General features: G+C 40.5%; 1 protein-coding gene across 1 annotated transcript in view; it reads left to right on the top strand.

Annotated features, from left to right (window-relative positions):
- The first annotated feature begins 1,240 nt into the window (after window positions 1-1,240).
- Window positions 1,241-15,531, top strand: part of STK17B (serine/threonine kinase 17b) — a 30,367-nt gene continuing 16,076 nt past the window's right edge. Inside the window, exons 1-2 of the mRNA XM_084892141.1 lie at window positions 1,241-1,534; window positions 9,895-10,060. Coding sequence (XP_084748267.1) covers window positions 9,939-10,060 — 122 coding nt within the window. The 5' untranslated portion in view covers window positions 1,241-1,534; window positions 9,895-9,938. The remainder of the gene's footprint in view (window positions 1,535-9,894; window positions 10,061-15,531) is intronic.

Genomic DNA, 15,531 nt, shown 5'->3' with positions numbered 1-15,531 from the left:
GTGGAGTGACTGGGCCGACGGAGAAGAGACTAAGAGCTGGCGACACATCAGATGCTGGACTTGAGGAGGCTCATAGATAAACCATACGCAAAACAAAAGTCTCTCCGATGCTGGTGCTGAGACCTCCGGGATTCCACCCCCGTGTTTATAACATGGGAACAGTCTCACCAGTGTGGGGACTTTAAGATAAAGGCAACTGAAAAGTCCAAGTCAGCGTGCCACTTTTTTTTGTTTGTTTGTTTCATCCTAACTTTAGGCTTCTCTTGTCCCTCTAATAGTCAGCAACCATAAACTGCATGAACAGAAGCAATATTCTCAGGTGACAAGGCTTAGGGACCAGACACATTAACCTAGAATGAGTCAGTAAGTGAAAATAAGCAGACTTCCCTGAATGACACACAGGCATTTTATTCACTTGTCTTGGGGAAAATGCAGTGAGGAGGAGCACACGGATCCTGGGAATTTGCTTGGCTTCCTGGCGTAGAGCAAGGACAGCAGAAACCTCCTCTTCCTTGTGGAGTGTCAAAGTCTTTAGAAAGAGAGTGCGCCCATATATCCCCCCCCCCCATATGTTTTCCCAATAGTCTTCTATGATTATTCTAAATATCTGCAACCGATCCTACAGAATAAAGAACAAGACAAAAGCGCAACTGTGTCTGGCCCAGAACTTTCCACCTTTTCATTCTCTTCTGGAGGTAACAGAGCCTGGGTCCCTCAACGTGGGCTTTCGTTGTTCCGGGTGGCACCCTGCAAGTCAAACCCGCAATGCACCCCGCGGGGACTTTGCTTACACCGCCTGGGCCAGGCCTGGGGGAGGAGGGCGCTGGAGCAGTGGGGGTGCTCCTCAGGTCCTGGCAAAGGCGCTCTGCACATCCGGGTGGGCTCTGGTCGGAGCATGGTCCCCCGGTCGGTTCAGGAGTTTGATGAGTGGGGAGCAGGGCAGCTCCTGGGGCTTCTTCCCTCTCCCACCTGCAGACACTCGCACCGCGTGGGCAGGAGGGGTGCAGTCAGGTAGAGATCCACAGCCTGGCTCGCGGGCCGGCAGCGCCCCAGCACCCCTCCCAGGTAGCGATGACCTCAGCGCTCCACCTGCGCCGCGGCCCGCCACGCCCTCCCCCGCGCTGACCACGCCCTCCCCCGCGCTGGCCACGCCCCCAACACGCGCCGCCAGCTGACACCCCGCCCCTCCCGTCACGTGACGACTCCGCCCTCTCCGCGCTCTCCGATTGGTTCTCCGGGCGGAGGGGGTGGGTCTCAGCCGACAGCACTGCCCCGCAACGCGGCTGCAGTTTTCAAACCTCAACTGTAGGCTCCGGTCCCATCTCCGCCGCCGCCGCCGCCGCCCGGAGCCACCTCACAAGGGGTCGGGTCACCGCCGGGGGCCGTGGGGCGAAGAACACAGGCGGGTCCTGCCCGCGGAGCTGTCGGAGCCTCGCCGAGTGGCGCTGAGACCGTCCTGCCGTGGCCGCCGGCGCGGGGCGGACGGGAGACCCTCGGAGGGGCCGCCCCGAGAGGACCCGCCGCGGCCCAAAAGGTCAGTGTCCCCTCCCCGCGCGCCCGCGTCCTGCCGGGGTTCGGGGTGTCCTGGGGGCGGCGACCCATTCCGCAGAGCCAGCCCCCCTCGGCCTCCGGGGCCGAGACCCCACAGGGGGAGGAGCCCCGAGGAGAGGCCGGGGCGCGTGGGCGGGCCGGTGGGCGGACCCGGAGCCCCGACCCCGACCCCGACCCCGACCCGGACCCCCGACCCCCGACCCCCGGCCGGCGGAGGAGGGTCCTGACCGCCGCTCCTCAGGTGGCTTCTCTGCCCTGGCCAGTCGCCGCCTTCGGGGGGCGTCCTGCGTCCCCGGCCCCCTCTGTCCTGCGTGGGGTAGGGGGTCCCCCCAGCACCCCCTGGCCCGGGAGCTGGTGCGCGCGCGTCCGTGTCGGTGCCCATGCCGGCCGGGCTCCCCCGGGCCACCCGCGCCCCGCGGGGCCGCCCTCTCCCCGGCCAGTCCCGGCCCCGCCGAGCCGACGTGGTCCCTCCGGGCCCCGCCGGGTTCGCGGCCGCGACGTGGGCTCGGGCTCGGGAGCGCTCACATGTGGACGCGGGGCGCGCCCTGCCCCCAGCGGCCGCGGTCCGTCCGGAGAAGGCCGTGCTCCTCCGGCGGGGGGGCATCTCTCCAGCCGCGGCCCGGGCGGCTTCCCGGGACCTGGGATCTGACTTTGTTCCGGCGCCATGTAAGCCGCCGGGCGCCCGTGACCCGGACGCACGCTGTGTGGCCGCGTGATGGCCACGCTTTTGACATTTGTCCGGCTCGCTCTGGGGTTTGGTGTGGGAAGAAGTCAGCCCTGGGTTTGAATCCCCCCCTCCACCCCGGAGGGAGGAGGGCTGTGGAGACGGCTGCTGGCTGATTAGTTCTTGGGAGTGGGGGGGAATGCATGGAGTTGTGATGAGATTAGAGGCATCCCGACTTTGAGTTGCATATGGAAATTAAGAGAAAAAGAAGAGCTTTGAAAACCCAGTGTCAGTATTAGGCCCGTGGATCCCATTTCCCCGGCTGCTTTGCCGGCGCAGATGTTGACATCTGGGCACCAGCGATACGCGGTGTCCGCGGGGAGGCCCGGCGGGTGCGGCCCCTTTAAATTCTTGGGTCTGGGACCCGGCGCCCGCCGGACGGAGGACCGGCCCCGGACAGCAGGCGGAATCACGGAACCGGCGGCACGATTCTACACCTTCCCATTGATCAGCCTTTTACAGCTCCATCTGAACGGCCCAGAAACAGTTCTCATCGGCCTCTCAGATGCTTGTTTTGTGACTGTGGAGCCACAGCACTGTGTGTGTGTTTTTAAAAGGCCGGCCATGGGAACAGTGTGCTCCCCCCCCCCCCTTCGTTCTCTTCTGAGCCGATGTTGCATTAAAAAAAAAAATTTCCGATATTTTAAGAAATGGAGTTCTTATCAGTAGCTGCGTTATTTTTGAGATACATACACATTTTAGGTATATTTTTTAAATGATGGGATTGAAGTGAAATATACTTACATGGCAGCATACTTGAATTTTAAAAGTAAGATTTGTGTGATAACTTGAAGGCCTTTTTGTGTGCACACAGTATGGTTGCCATTTCTCTTGGGCTCGTGGAATAATGAGTTATAGTTTGGTTAAGATAGAATCAGTTTTTAAGGAAAGTTGAGGCTTGACTAATTGATCACTGTCAGCACACTAATAACAAGGCTGAAGAAGATACAGGCATTTGTGGTTGCTTCTAATCAAACGAATTTATTTTTAAGCTTGTACTAACAGTGTTTTACCACTAAGTAAAAGAATTTTAACAGCTGTTTGATAATTATGAGAGAATTTCCTTATCAAAATTTTCCTGTTTTAATATTTGAGCCCAATTTAAAACCCAGGAATCAAGGAAATCCATTGCTAACACTTTCACTTAATCATAAAATTGTCATGATATTGCAATAGATTGTATTGTAGAGTATATTTCCTGTGTATAAAATGTGCAGTCAATAGTGCTTTTAGATTTTCTGCTTTTAAAGGATTTTGCTTGATTCTTAATTTTTTAAAGAATTATTTTGCATCCTAAGGGTATTGATTGTGTCGGAAACATTAACAGTAATTTATGTACTTCCTTTTCACTTGGGAAAACTTTAAATATTTTAGTTTTCCACAGTGTGAATAACAAAATTCAATGATGTAACTTTAAGTGGTATATATTTTATGTAGACTATAATTAAAGCACATTTCTTTAAATATTTTAATTAACAAATTTACTTATAAATTTAAATTACTCATTTTTATTTAAATACGTTGTGAAAAATGCAATTTTCAAGATATATTTTGTTAATTTTTTTCTTTCATTTATTTACACTTTTTTTCTCCCAAATACATTTACCCTTGAATTTTAACATCTAAACTGGTCAGTTTCTTTTAATATTTATATGCAGCATAGGTATTTTGGTGCACCCCTGACTTTTTGCAACTTCTTCCCCAAAAGAGGGCGAAGTAATACTTTAATCACTTAAAAATTTTATATTAATAGGTGGTAGTGTCATCTTTAATCCTCAAATGATCATATTCCATTTGGCATTGGAATAGTTATGGAATAAACTACTTCAGGAATACTATAAGTAAGCAGTATTTTTTTTTTACAACAGAAACTTAATTTTTCATCTGATGAATGGCAAGCAGTGTGTGTGTGTTGGCCCACTACATTTCCGTTTTGCAAAATCTTCCTATACTATTTCACAATTATAGGTTTGATTCTTCTGAAAGTTGAAGAGATGGCACCAGGCCTTACTGTGCTGGCACAGGATCAGGCCTGCGGTCCTTACTGGGGACTTCAGCCCTTGGGTAGTGTATACAATAGACTGCTTGAACTAGAGTCAGCTAACTGGCTTGCTATTATGATTCTCAAATGATTAAATTCTTGAATTATTCTTTATATTCAATTAAAAAACCCCCAAAATATGTTAGTAGAATACATAAGGAATATAGTGTCTTGAAATTGGAAATCATCCTTATTCTTATGTCTACTGCATTACATTTACTTCTAATCAATGACTAATTAAAAATGGAGCTCTCTGCCACTCTAGCAGAAAGATCCGTGTTTATTTGGACGGATGCTGGATAAACAGATCTCCAGTTTCTCTGATTCCTAAGGAAAACTTTGTAGCTGTAAAAGCCCATGCAGAAAGGAGTTGTTTCCTCATAATCTTGTGCCTCACTTTGCTTTCCATTGCCATTCATATTTATTTCAGGAAAATCTAGATTGAGCAGTCCTTACCAGGGCAGTGTCTGAATTAATTTCCTGATTGAGGTAGCTCTTAAAATGTTATCTTAGCTGAAGTAGATATTTACATGAAACCAGGTGGCCACCTAGTCTGGAAAGGCAGGAAAATACAAAATAAATGGTCTGTTGGTATTACAGTACAATATCTGATGAAATGATCTTATCTAAATTTCCATATTTTGTGGCCATCTTGTTTAGAATTGAAATTCTCTAGTAGCAATTTAAAACATCTTATTTTATTTAGCCAAATACCAAATTAAGCAGAGACTAGCTGCATTTAGAGCTCCAATACTATTAATTTCAAGATATATCTCAAGTTCTGCACAACTCTTGATGATTTGAGATGTATCTAAAAATGCTTTTTTTTTTCATAAATCTTATAATTCAGTTCATCAAACATTTTGAAAATTCCTACCAGGTGCCAGACACCATGCTGCGAGTTTAACACAAAAGTAAGTGGTTATTGCCCTTTAGACACTAAACATAATTGAAATCTAACATGTTAGGTATTGAGGTAGAGATATGTTAAGGGTCCTGTTTGAAGCATAAAGGAGAGGCACTTAATCCAACTTTTTTGGGTTTTAACAATGTCAAAGCTTCCCAGAGAGGGGGGAGGTCACATTTTATGTTGAAATGTGAAGGATGCATAAGGAAAGTTAGCCATTTAAGGAAAGGTAAAAGGCTGTTTCAGGCAGGGAAGTATAACAGAGATGTGGAGCCACACTCTGAGACATGAGTGTGGCAGGAAATGAAGCTAGTGCACCTGCTCAGCCTCTGTGTCATGTGTCAGGACTCGATCGCTTGTAGGTGCTGGGAAGCTAATGAAGAGATCAAAGCAGGCCATTTAGTTCTCTAGGAGTTCTCATTTATTGTAGAAATAGTCTAGTTCTATGAAACATTTTTGTTTGATAAGTTTGGAATGAATATTATGATGAATATTTTTAAAATAGAGCTATTTAGAGACTTATAGGAATTGTCTTACTTTGATCACATCACACTTGCTTTCTCCTTTTAAAGCAAGGTAAGGCTCAGATGAAGTCTAACATTTCCTTCTGTGCCTTCCCTCCCTGATCCATATCTGAATGTGCATTGTAATTATTAAAATGGGGATAATGAAAAAAAAATCTTTGGAAATAGGTTTGAGAAATGCACAGAAAACACTGAGGTCTTAAAAAACCGGAGTAGGAATGGCTCTTGAACTTCTAGCCAAGTAAACCCATAATCATGTATAAAAAGTTGTGTTTTGCTGTTGCAAATGTGTTTCTGCACATAGAATTCAGTCAGAGATATATACCAGCACATCTATCTGTTTTACCCAAAGGTATTTATTAATCTTTTATTAATTGTTAAAGTAGAATCTGCTTAGTGTAAATAACTTAAACACCGGAAGGTATAAATAGTGCCATAATCCCACCACCCAAAGATAACTACTGTTAACATTTTGCCATTGTTTTCCAGTCTTCTGCTATTTGCTTTTGTATTTTCCCACAAAATTATCATATTGTTTATAAAGTTTTATGTCTTCCTTTTTTCACTTTATAATTTGAGTATAAAAGATTCTTTAAAAGCACAATTTTTGAGTATATAATATCCTATTATTTAGGTGTATTTAACCATTTCCTATTGTTGGACTTTGGAGTTCATTCATTCCACTTGTTTCTTTTTTCCCCTCACAATTATAAAGCTTCATTGAATATATATTTTTTTACTACCTCTAAGATCCATATTGATATTTTTTAAACTTGAGAGCAGAAAATACTTATTTGTATATCTTAATAATTCAACCAAATTCCTTATGAATAGATTACTTTGAAGTTGATATATTACAGCATGAAATAGCCATCTTAGATTCTAGAATTTAGATCAGGTGCACATTCTAGACTCAGGACCCTGTATTCTGTCTCTGTGATTGAATGTGATATGTTCTTGTCCTCCTGTTTCCCAAGTCCTGACTGTGGGGAATGTAGCTAAGTTGTATCCATGATACAGGTACATGTTTTTTTTCTCTGTGTGTGTGTGTGTGTGTATGGCATAAATGTGATCATAAGTGTGCATACTCATGGACTTTTAAAAATTATTTTTAAAATTTTATTTTTAAACTAGAGTTTACATTCAGTATTATTTTGTATGTTTTAGGTGTATAGTATAGTGGTTAGAAAATCATATACTTTACAGAGTACTTCCCCAATACTTCCAGTACCCACCTGTACCATCCATAGTTATTACAATATTATTGACTGTTATTCTCTATGCTGTACTTGACTTCCTCATGACTGTTTTGTAACTACCACTTAGTACTTCTTCATCTCTTCACTTTTCTCACATGGTTCCCCAACCCCGCTCCTCTATGGCAATCAGCAGTCTGTTCTTCATACCTTTGAGTCTGTTTTAGTTTTGTTTGTTTCTTTTGTTCTTTAGATTTCACAGAGACTTAAAAAAATTTTTTTTTATTAATTTCAGAGAGGAAGGGAGAGGGAGAGAGAGATAGAGACATCAATGATGAGAGAAAAGCACTGTTTGACTGCCTCCTGCATGTCCCCAACTGGGGTTCAAGCATGTAACCTGGGCATGTGCGCTTGAACCTGGCACCCTTCAGTCCACGGGTCGATGCTCTAGCCACTGAGCCAGACTGGCTAGGACCCACATAGACTTTTAAATTTAGAAAAAAATTTGTAAAAATATGGTGACTTAAATAGGTTGAGCATAGGAATTGATAATTATCGACTTTTTAAGAAAGGAATATGTATCTGTGAAATTCAGTGTTATCAGAACTAAAAAAACAACACAAATAGTTTATTAAAACAGAATTTAAAAAGACAGAATTCTAAGAATCAAGTTTAAGCTAACTTGGGGTGAGAGTTTTGTATAGGAAACGATACTCAACAATGGCAGAGACTGTATAGAGACTATCTTTGGCTAGAATATTAACAATATATATGTATTGGACAATCATGATACAGTCTCAGGACTGGCACTGTACCGATGTCATTCTACATGAGTTCATCATATTTTAATTTTTAATCTTTAGAGCTATGTAAGATAAATTCTGTTACTGTCCGTACTTTAGAAGCAGCAGGATTGAAACATTCCTCACTAGTAATCAGAAATACAAAATAAATTACCAAGTTCCTTTTCACCTTCATTATACCAGAATCGCCACAACTGAAACTTCAAATAGGGCAAATGTTGGCAAAGAAATGGTAAGCCCTCCCACCCAGTGGCAGTGGGAATGCAAATGAGGTATGCAAAGAAGGGATTTCTTCAGCTGGGTCTGTGATGTCTCATTTATCAATTTAAACACAATATGGCAAAATAATAATGTTGAAGAGCAAGTGTTGTGATGTTTATTGGAAATACTTATTTCTTATTTTTAAAAGAAGTTGTATTAACACAGTTTACCAGGCTGCCATGATAAAGTTTGGCAGGTTGAGTGATTTAAGCAACATGAATGTATTGTCTCCACAGTTCTGGAGAGAAGAGGCTTGAGCTCAGTGTGGACAGGGCTCTGTCTTCTGAGGCCTTTCTGTTTGGTTTCCCATGGCGCCTCCCTGTGTGCTCACAGGTTCTTCCCTCTGTGCATCTGTGTCCTGACTCCTCTGTGTCCCACTGGGTGGGGCCCCCCTAATGATCTCATGTTAGCTTAGCCTCCTTGTCAAAGGCCCGACTCCAAGCACAGTACTTTCTGAGGTCCTGGGGGTTAGGAGCTCAACATCTGAATTTTGAGGGGAGCATAATTCAGCCCATAACAGTAATAACAAAGTTAAATAATCAAGCTAAGATCTCATTGCTGGTGTGAGGGATAAATGGGATTCAAACTCAGATGTGATTAAGTCCAAATGTTATTTCAGAATGCTATGCTGCTGCCCTTAGACTACTAGTGGTGTACCCCCAAACCAGCTAATGTTTGTTTTCCCAAAGACCAAGAGAATGAGAGAAAAAATGTCTGACTTAAGAATAAAACTGAGAAAATATAGAAGTTGAAAACACCTCAATCACACTGCTTCTTTGCTAAAGCTGAATGTAGCTGGCATTTGCATCTAGGAAGGTAAAGAAACAGTACATGTCAAATAAGAAATAAGGAGAGGAAAAATGTGGCAGAGAAAGGACAAAAGCCTAGGAGGTTATTATAGAGGGTGTTAGGAGAATAATACTGCTTTTATTAGATAGGCATAGCAGAAAGTGAGAAGTATCTTAAAATATATAGTCTGCTGTTGTGTGAGATCCATTACTATGAAATAGTAGCTGTGATGTTAAAACTGAATACATGTAAATACCACAAAATTCTAGGTAAATCTGAACTTCAGATGTAGATGAGAACTCCAGTATGGTCAGCCACTCATCCAACAAAATTATAGAGCTCTTCTTACATGCAAGCTCTGTGCCTGATGCTGCCAAGAAAAGACACTCTTAAACGACCTATGAAAGTTTCTGAATTTAGTATTGAATTGTAGAGTCTATGAAACAAATTCTGCTTCTTATAGTCATTCAGATGTCAGTAATAAACGCACAAAAGGTGAATTCACCACCAAGTTTGTTTGGCCATGTGAAATTAAATTTAAAAACAATAATACTTACTTAGCTATGATAAATTACCTTGTTTTATGAAGATAACTTAAAAAAAATGAGAGTTTCAAAATGAAATTGAGTGATTGCTTGTATTAAATTAATAAATTTTTAAAAATAATTGATTTCAGAAAGGAAGGAAGAGGGAGAAAGACAGAAACATCAGTGATGAGAGAGAATCATAGATCAGCTGCACGCCCACTACTGGGAACTGAGCCCACAACCAGAATTGAACCCAGGACCCTTCAGTCTGCAGGCTAACGCTCTATCCACTGAGCCAAACCAGCTAGGGCTACAGGTTGTTTTTTTGTTTTGTTTTGTTTTACAGTAGTTTTATTCTGAATGAAGTCAGTAACATAGTTCAAGTTCCATACCAGTTTCTGTGTGTGCATTTTTTTCTTGGTGGGAAGAATGTGCTCTTTAAATCTTTTTGGTTGCTTATAGCTATATTTGGAGCTGATAATGTAATGCACATCCTGTCTGAGATATCATTTTTTCCCCTGAGCTACACTGAAGTTATATCCTGTCTCTTCTCTTTTTTTAAAAAAAATAGGTAAGAAGAAGTGACTGAAAAAGCATATCTGGACGCCATCCAACATGTCGAGGAGAAGATTTGATTGCCGAAGTGTTTCAGGCTTGCTAACTACAACTCCTCAAACACCAATGAAAATGGAAAACTTTAATAATTTTTATACACTGACATCTAAAGAGCTAGGAAGGTAAGAAAATTGTGTGATATGTATGCCGTTTAAATTCACAGTTTGGATTTGTGTGTGTCTGGTTACATAAAACTCAGTCATTATTTATCAGGGATTAGAAGGAAAAGACATCATCTCTGTGTTACCATACAGGTCCCGGTTTACTGGTGGCAGGGTTAGTGAGCAGTGATGTCTGCTGTGTCCCCCAACTTAGGTTGTCAGCTGAGGGGACCATGGCAGCAGCAGCTCAGCCTCTTGACCTCAGTGAAATGACTGTCCCTCTTGGTGCTGTAGATCATCTGAGAAATGGGGTGAAGATAACTGTAAATCTTATATGGTGGTCGTGAGGACTACGTTAGTTAATATTTATAAAACACTTAGTAGTGCTAGATAAGTTTTTGTAAAAAAAAAAAAAAAAAGAAAATTCCTAGGATATTGTGTTTGGGCTTTAAAAATGATGTTTAGATTCTCCCCTTCTAAATTAAACACACAAAAAAAATTAACTCATATTTGATATTAGAATTCTGTATAAAAAAGAATGTATGTTCTATCAGTAAAACCTGTACTTACACTAATACTAATCTGTTTTGACTTAACCAAGGTGTAAATTCCTTAATGATCTGAGATTATAAGACCATTAGTGTATTATTTTAACATTTATCCAAATTATAAAAGACATACCAAGGTATTTAAGTTATATATTCAGCATCTGTTGAGCTTTAAAGCACTTAGCAAAGGGTGAGAAAATGGTTCTGTCCTCAGTGTGATTTTAGCTCTGGCGGCAGTGTTTTGGCTTCTGTTAAAATGGTTTACTAGTCTGTATTTGCATTGATAAATTTACAATAAAATAGTGCAATTGGTTTTTACTTAATTTCAATATGAAAACAAAAATTGATGGAATCATGTTCCAGATGGACATCGGGTGCCGTCTTTGTTTTGCAAAGTGAGGATGCTATCTCCGTCAGCAGACTAAGAACTACATGTTTCACATTTCATACTTCTGGCATATTTACTTAATTATATGTTAAACTATATGAGTCCTTCAGTGGTGTATTAAAAGATATAGTTTTTAAAACCTTTCAGAATGTTTTAAAAAATGGTTTTGCTCTGAAGCTATAATGATTTCTCTGCATTGTCGCAGGGAAGCACACGTTTTCTTGTGGTGACTTATATCTCATATGACAGAGTCATAGAACCCTTGCATGGGAAGGACCTTGGTGGTCAGTTAATCTCCTAATGTAATTTTTTATGCAGCACAGCAGGCTTTTCTATGATTTTCTTGACAAGCTGTTTACACAGCTTCAATGTGACTGCTTCAGTGATGGGGAACTCAGAACCTCAGAAGACCTGTTCCTTTTTGTGAGCACTTCCTGGGCACACTGGTTCTGCTTTCTCTGTCCGCATCTACAGGAGGCACGGTTCCCTTTGCAGCTGCTTATCATGTCCCTGTGAAAAGCCTCCAGAGATATGACTCTGGCCAAGCACTGCCGGTTTCCTTAGAGGCTCATCTTAGACCTCAGCTCCAGATAGCCTGATTCTGAACTACTTGTTTTTTTCATTGTTCGTCTGATAATAAGGAGACTTGGGCTGCACATAGTATTGTCAGTATCTTACCATCTACAATAGAAAACAACTTTACTTGAGGAGGCCTAAGATTCCGTTAGGAGTTTTCTTTCTTTTTTTTTTTTTTAGCAGCCATATAAAATATATGTCATATGGCATCCTTCAGTATATTTTGTAAAAACAGATGAAACTGGAAGTCAGTTGACCTATTTTTACTCTGAACCTAAAGTTGTCTAAAGTTGTGTGATCTACTTAGTTGTATGATTTCCTTTTCTTGAAGATGAGAGGGTGGACTAGATGTCTCCAATCTTCCTTCTGTTGCAAAAATCTTTGGAAACTTCTTTGAGCAGGTAACTCTGCTTTGAACAGTACATACAATAAAGGGCATTCTTTTCTGTTTTTCTGAGTTACTATTTTAATGAGTAAATGTACATACATTTATTAAATTAAATTCACAAAATAGGGGACTTAGGAGCTAGAAAGTCTATATAATTTATTTCTTTGATGAAAAATTAAACTTTGTAGAGGACAGTATTATTAATTCTCAATTGTTTTACAAATAAGATGCCATCAAAAAAAGCATGAACTTGAATCAGATCTACTCTTTAACATTTTAGAGCAAAAACTCTTGAAAGAATCTAATTAAAACAAATTCAGGTTTCTAATATTTCACCTTCTAATATCTTTATGAAAGAAACATAGCATTTTTTTAAGATTGATATGGTAAATATTGATATATCTTTTAAACCTTGATAAGTTGGAAATCATGACATTTCCTCTGCCAAGAACTTGTTTTAATTTTGTTGTTGTTAATTCTTACCCGAGGATATTTTTTTCCATCGATTGTGAATATTTTTTAAGAGAGACTGGAAGGGATGAAGGAGGAGGGTTAGAAAGGGAGGGAGAGAGAGATGTGAGAGAGACACCTAGATTGGTTGCCTTCTTCAGGTACCTCTAGGAGGCCTGGGGGTAGAACCTGCAACCTAGGTATGTGTCCTTGGCTGGAAATTGAACCATGACCACACAGGCCAGGACTAAGTTCTTTTAATATCATTACCAATTTTAATTAGGAATATAATCCTAATTAATAGAAATTAGCATAATAATCTTACTTCTTTAGCAAACTAAAATAACATGCAAATGTTAATAGTTCAATTTTGACTATTCTCAAAGCTCTTTGTGTTGTTCCTGTTTTTTAACACATTGGGTAAGTTTTTTCTACCCTCCCCCCAACTGAGGCAAGTTTCACAGGCCTCTGTGGTCAGAGGGTGAGGCCAATGCCGAAATAAACTAAACGTCAGCTTCCTCTGTGGTCGCCCTCCCCCTCCTCTCACATTTTATTGTCTATTCTAGAATGCAGAGGGGAGCTACTAGACCTTGTCGTTGCTGGGAAATCTAGTCAGATTTGCCTTTTTAGGGTATGAATTAATTACATATACTTGATGTGGGTTTTACATTTTCTTAGTTTTTGTTGTATTTGATGGAGGAATATTATGTATAGAAGTTTATTTTAATAGTTCTAAACCACAATTAACATTTTAGAATAGAAATCAAATACTTTTTTTTTTCTAAGTCTTATGATAAAAATACTAACCTTCTTTAATGATATGTAAATAATGTAGTGACTATAAGTAAAATTTTATTGGAATCTAAAATAAGCTTTAAAAAATGTAAATGCTTTAAGCACAGGATCCGAAATAGCACACTCTTTCGTATATAGTAGTGGCTTAACTTTTGCATTTATTCAACAAATATTTTAGTTTCTATTATGTGTTAGTTAGCTGATGGAGATTTTATAATTCTGTAGTAACTAGGACAGATAGGGTCTCTGCCTTCACTGGGCTTTTCCTTAGTAGTGAACACTGGCAAATAAATAATTATCAATATCATTCTGTCACCTTTGCTGACAACTAAACTTGCTTTAAAAAGCTATTTAGAATGCCTGAAACAATTTGATAAAAACTATTTAATTTTGTTATTTGTTTTTGAGAAAATCTTGGCTTATAGATACATTCATAAAATTATAGTTGAACTGAATTATGGCTATAAAATATGTGGACAATTTGCTTGGCCTACTATTTCTGTTTCCTAAATGGATTTCTTCATAAAACTTAAAATTTCCATTCTGTTTTAGATAAATTTTGTTTCTAAACCTAAGAAAGAATTGGCAGAAGTGTGTGAGTTGCACTTATTAAAAAAACAGCTGTCTTAAAAGGAGGAATTGTTTTGTAGTGGTTAGAACAGAAAGCCAGGGATTCACATTCCACAGTGTAATTCTTGGCACTCCGATCCCATGTATGACCTTTCATGAGTCATTTAATATTTGTCTGACTCAGTTTATTTGGTATAAAATCTATAAAATACAAGTGGTTTGAAAGAAAGTTAAGGAAATTATTAACTTTTTGTGTTCATTGAAATGCATCAATTTGTATTTTCTTACATATAGTAAGAAAATATCTTTTTTAAGTATTGTTCAGATTATTACAGATGTTCCTCTATTTTCCTCATAGCTGCCCTCCACCCAGTTCCCATCCCACTCCAACCCTTCTCCTCACCCCCCAACACTGACCTCATCCATAGGTATAAGCTCTTTGTTCAATCTCTTCCCACACTCTCCCCCAGCCCCTTCCCACTGAGAATTGTCAGTCTGCTCCGTTTCCATGCCCCTGATTCTATTACATTCATCAATTTGTTCTGTTCATCAGGTTTTTTATTCATTTGATTTTTAGATTCACTTGTTGATAGATATGTATTTGTTGTTCATAATTTTTATCTTTACCTTTTTCTTCTTCTTCCTCTTCTTAAAGAATACCCTTCAGCATTTCATATAATACTGGTTTGGCAGTAATGAACTCCTTTAGCTTTTTCTTATCTGTGAAGCTCTTTATCTGACCTTCAATTCTAAATGATAGCTTTGCTGGGTAGAGTAATCTTGGTTGTAGGTTTTTGCTATTCATCACTTTGAATATTTCTTGCCACTGCCTTCTGGCCTGCATAGGTTCTGTTGGGAAATCAGCTGACAGTCATATGGGTGCTCCCTTGTAGGTAACTAACTGTTTTTCTCTTGCTGCTTTTAAGATTCTGTCTTTCTCTTTTGCCCTTGGCATTTTAATTATGATGTGTCTAGGTGTATTCCTCTTGTTTGGGGTTCTCTGCTCTTCCTGGACTTGTAAGTCTATTTGTTTCACTAGGTAGGGGAAGTTTTCTGTAATTATTTCTTCAAATAGGTTTTCAGTATCTAGCTCTCTCTCTTCTTCTGGCACCCCCATAATTCGGATGTTGGTACACTTGAAATTGTCCCGGAGGCTCCTTACTCTATCTTCATATTTTTGGATTCTTTTTTCTTTTGCTTTTCCGGTCGGGTATTTTTTGCTTCTTCGTATTTCAAATCTTTGACTTGATTCTTGGGATCCTCTAGTCTGCTGTTGAATCTCTGTATATTATTCTTTATTTCAGTCATTGTATGCTTAATTTTGGATTGGTCCTTTTCCATATCCTTGAAGGTCTCACTAAATTTCTTGGAGGTTTCTAGAAGATTCTTGAGTAACCTTATAACCGTGGTTTTGAACTCTATATCCAGTATTTTGCTTTCTTCCATTTCTTTCATTTGTGACTTGTTTCTTTGTCTCCACATTTTGGCTGCTTCCCTGTGTTTGTTTCTATGTACTGAGTAGCTGCTAAGTCTCCTTGAGTTGATCGAGTGGCCGTGTGTGCTAGGTGTCCTATAGGGCCCAGTGGCTCAGCCTCCCCATTCACCTGAGGTGGACGCTCTTGGTACATCCCTTTGTGGACTGTGTGCACAGTCTTCTTGTAGTTAAGCCTTGATTGCTGTTAGTGCCACTGGGAGGAATTGATCTCCATGCCAATTGGCTGTGATGACCAGCTGTGTCTACACTGGAAGATCTGTTTTGTAGGAGACACCCTTATGG

This window comes from Pipistrellus hanaki (assembly GCF_964339955.1).
Source record: "Pipistrellus hanaki genome assembly, chromosome: 8".
Taxonomy (NCBI): Eukaryota; Metazoa; Chordata; class Mammalia; order Chiroptera; family Vespertilionidae; genus Pipistrellus; species Pipistrellus hanaki.
The sequence above is the reverse complement of the archived record's forward strand: the minus strand, read 5'-3'. Positions and strand labels throughout refer to the sequence as shown.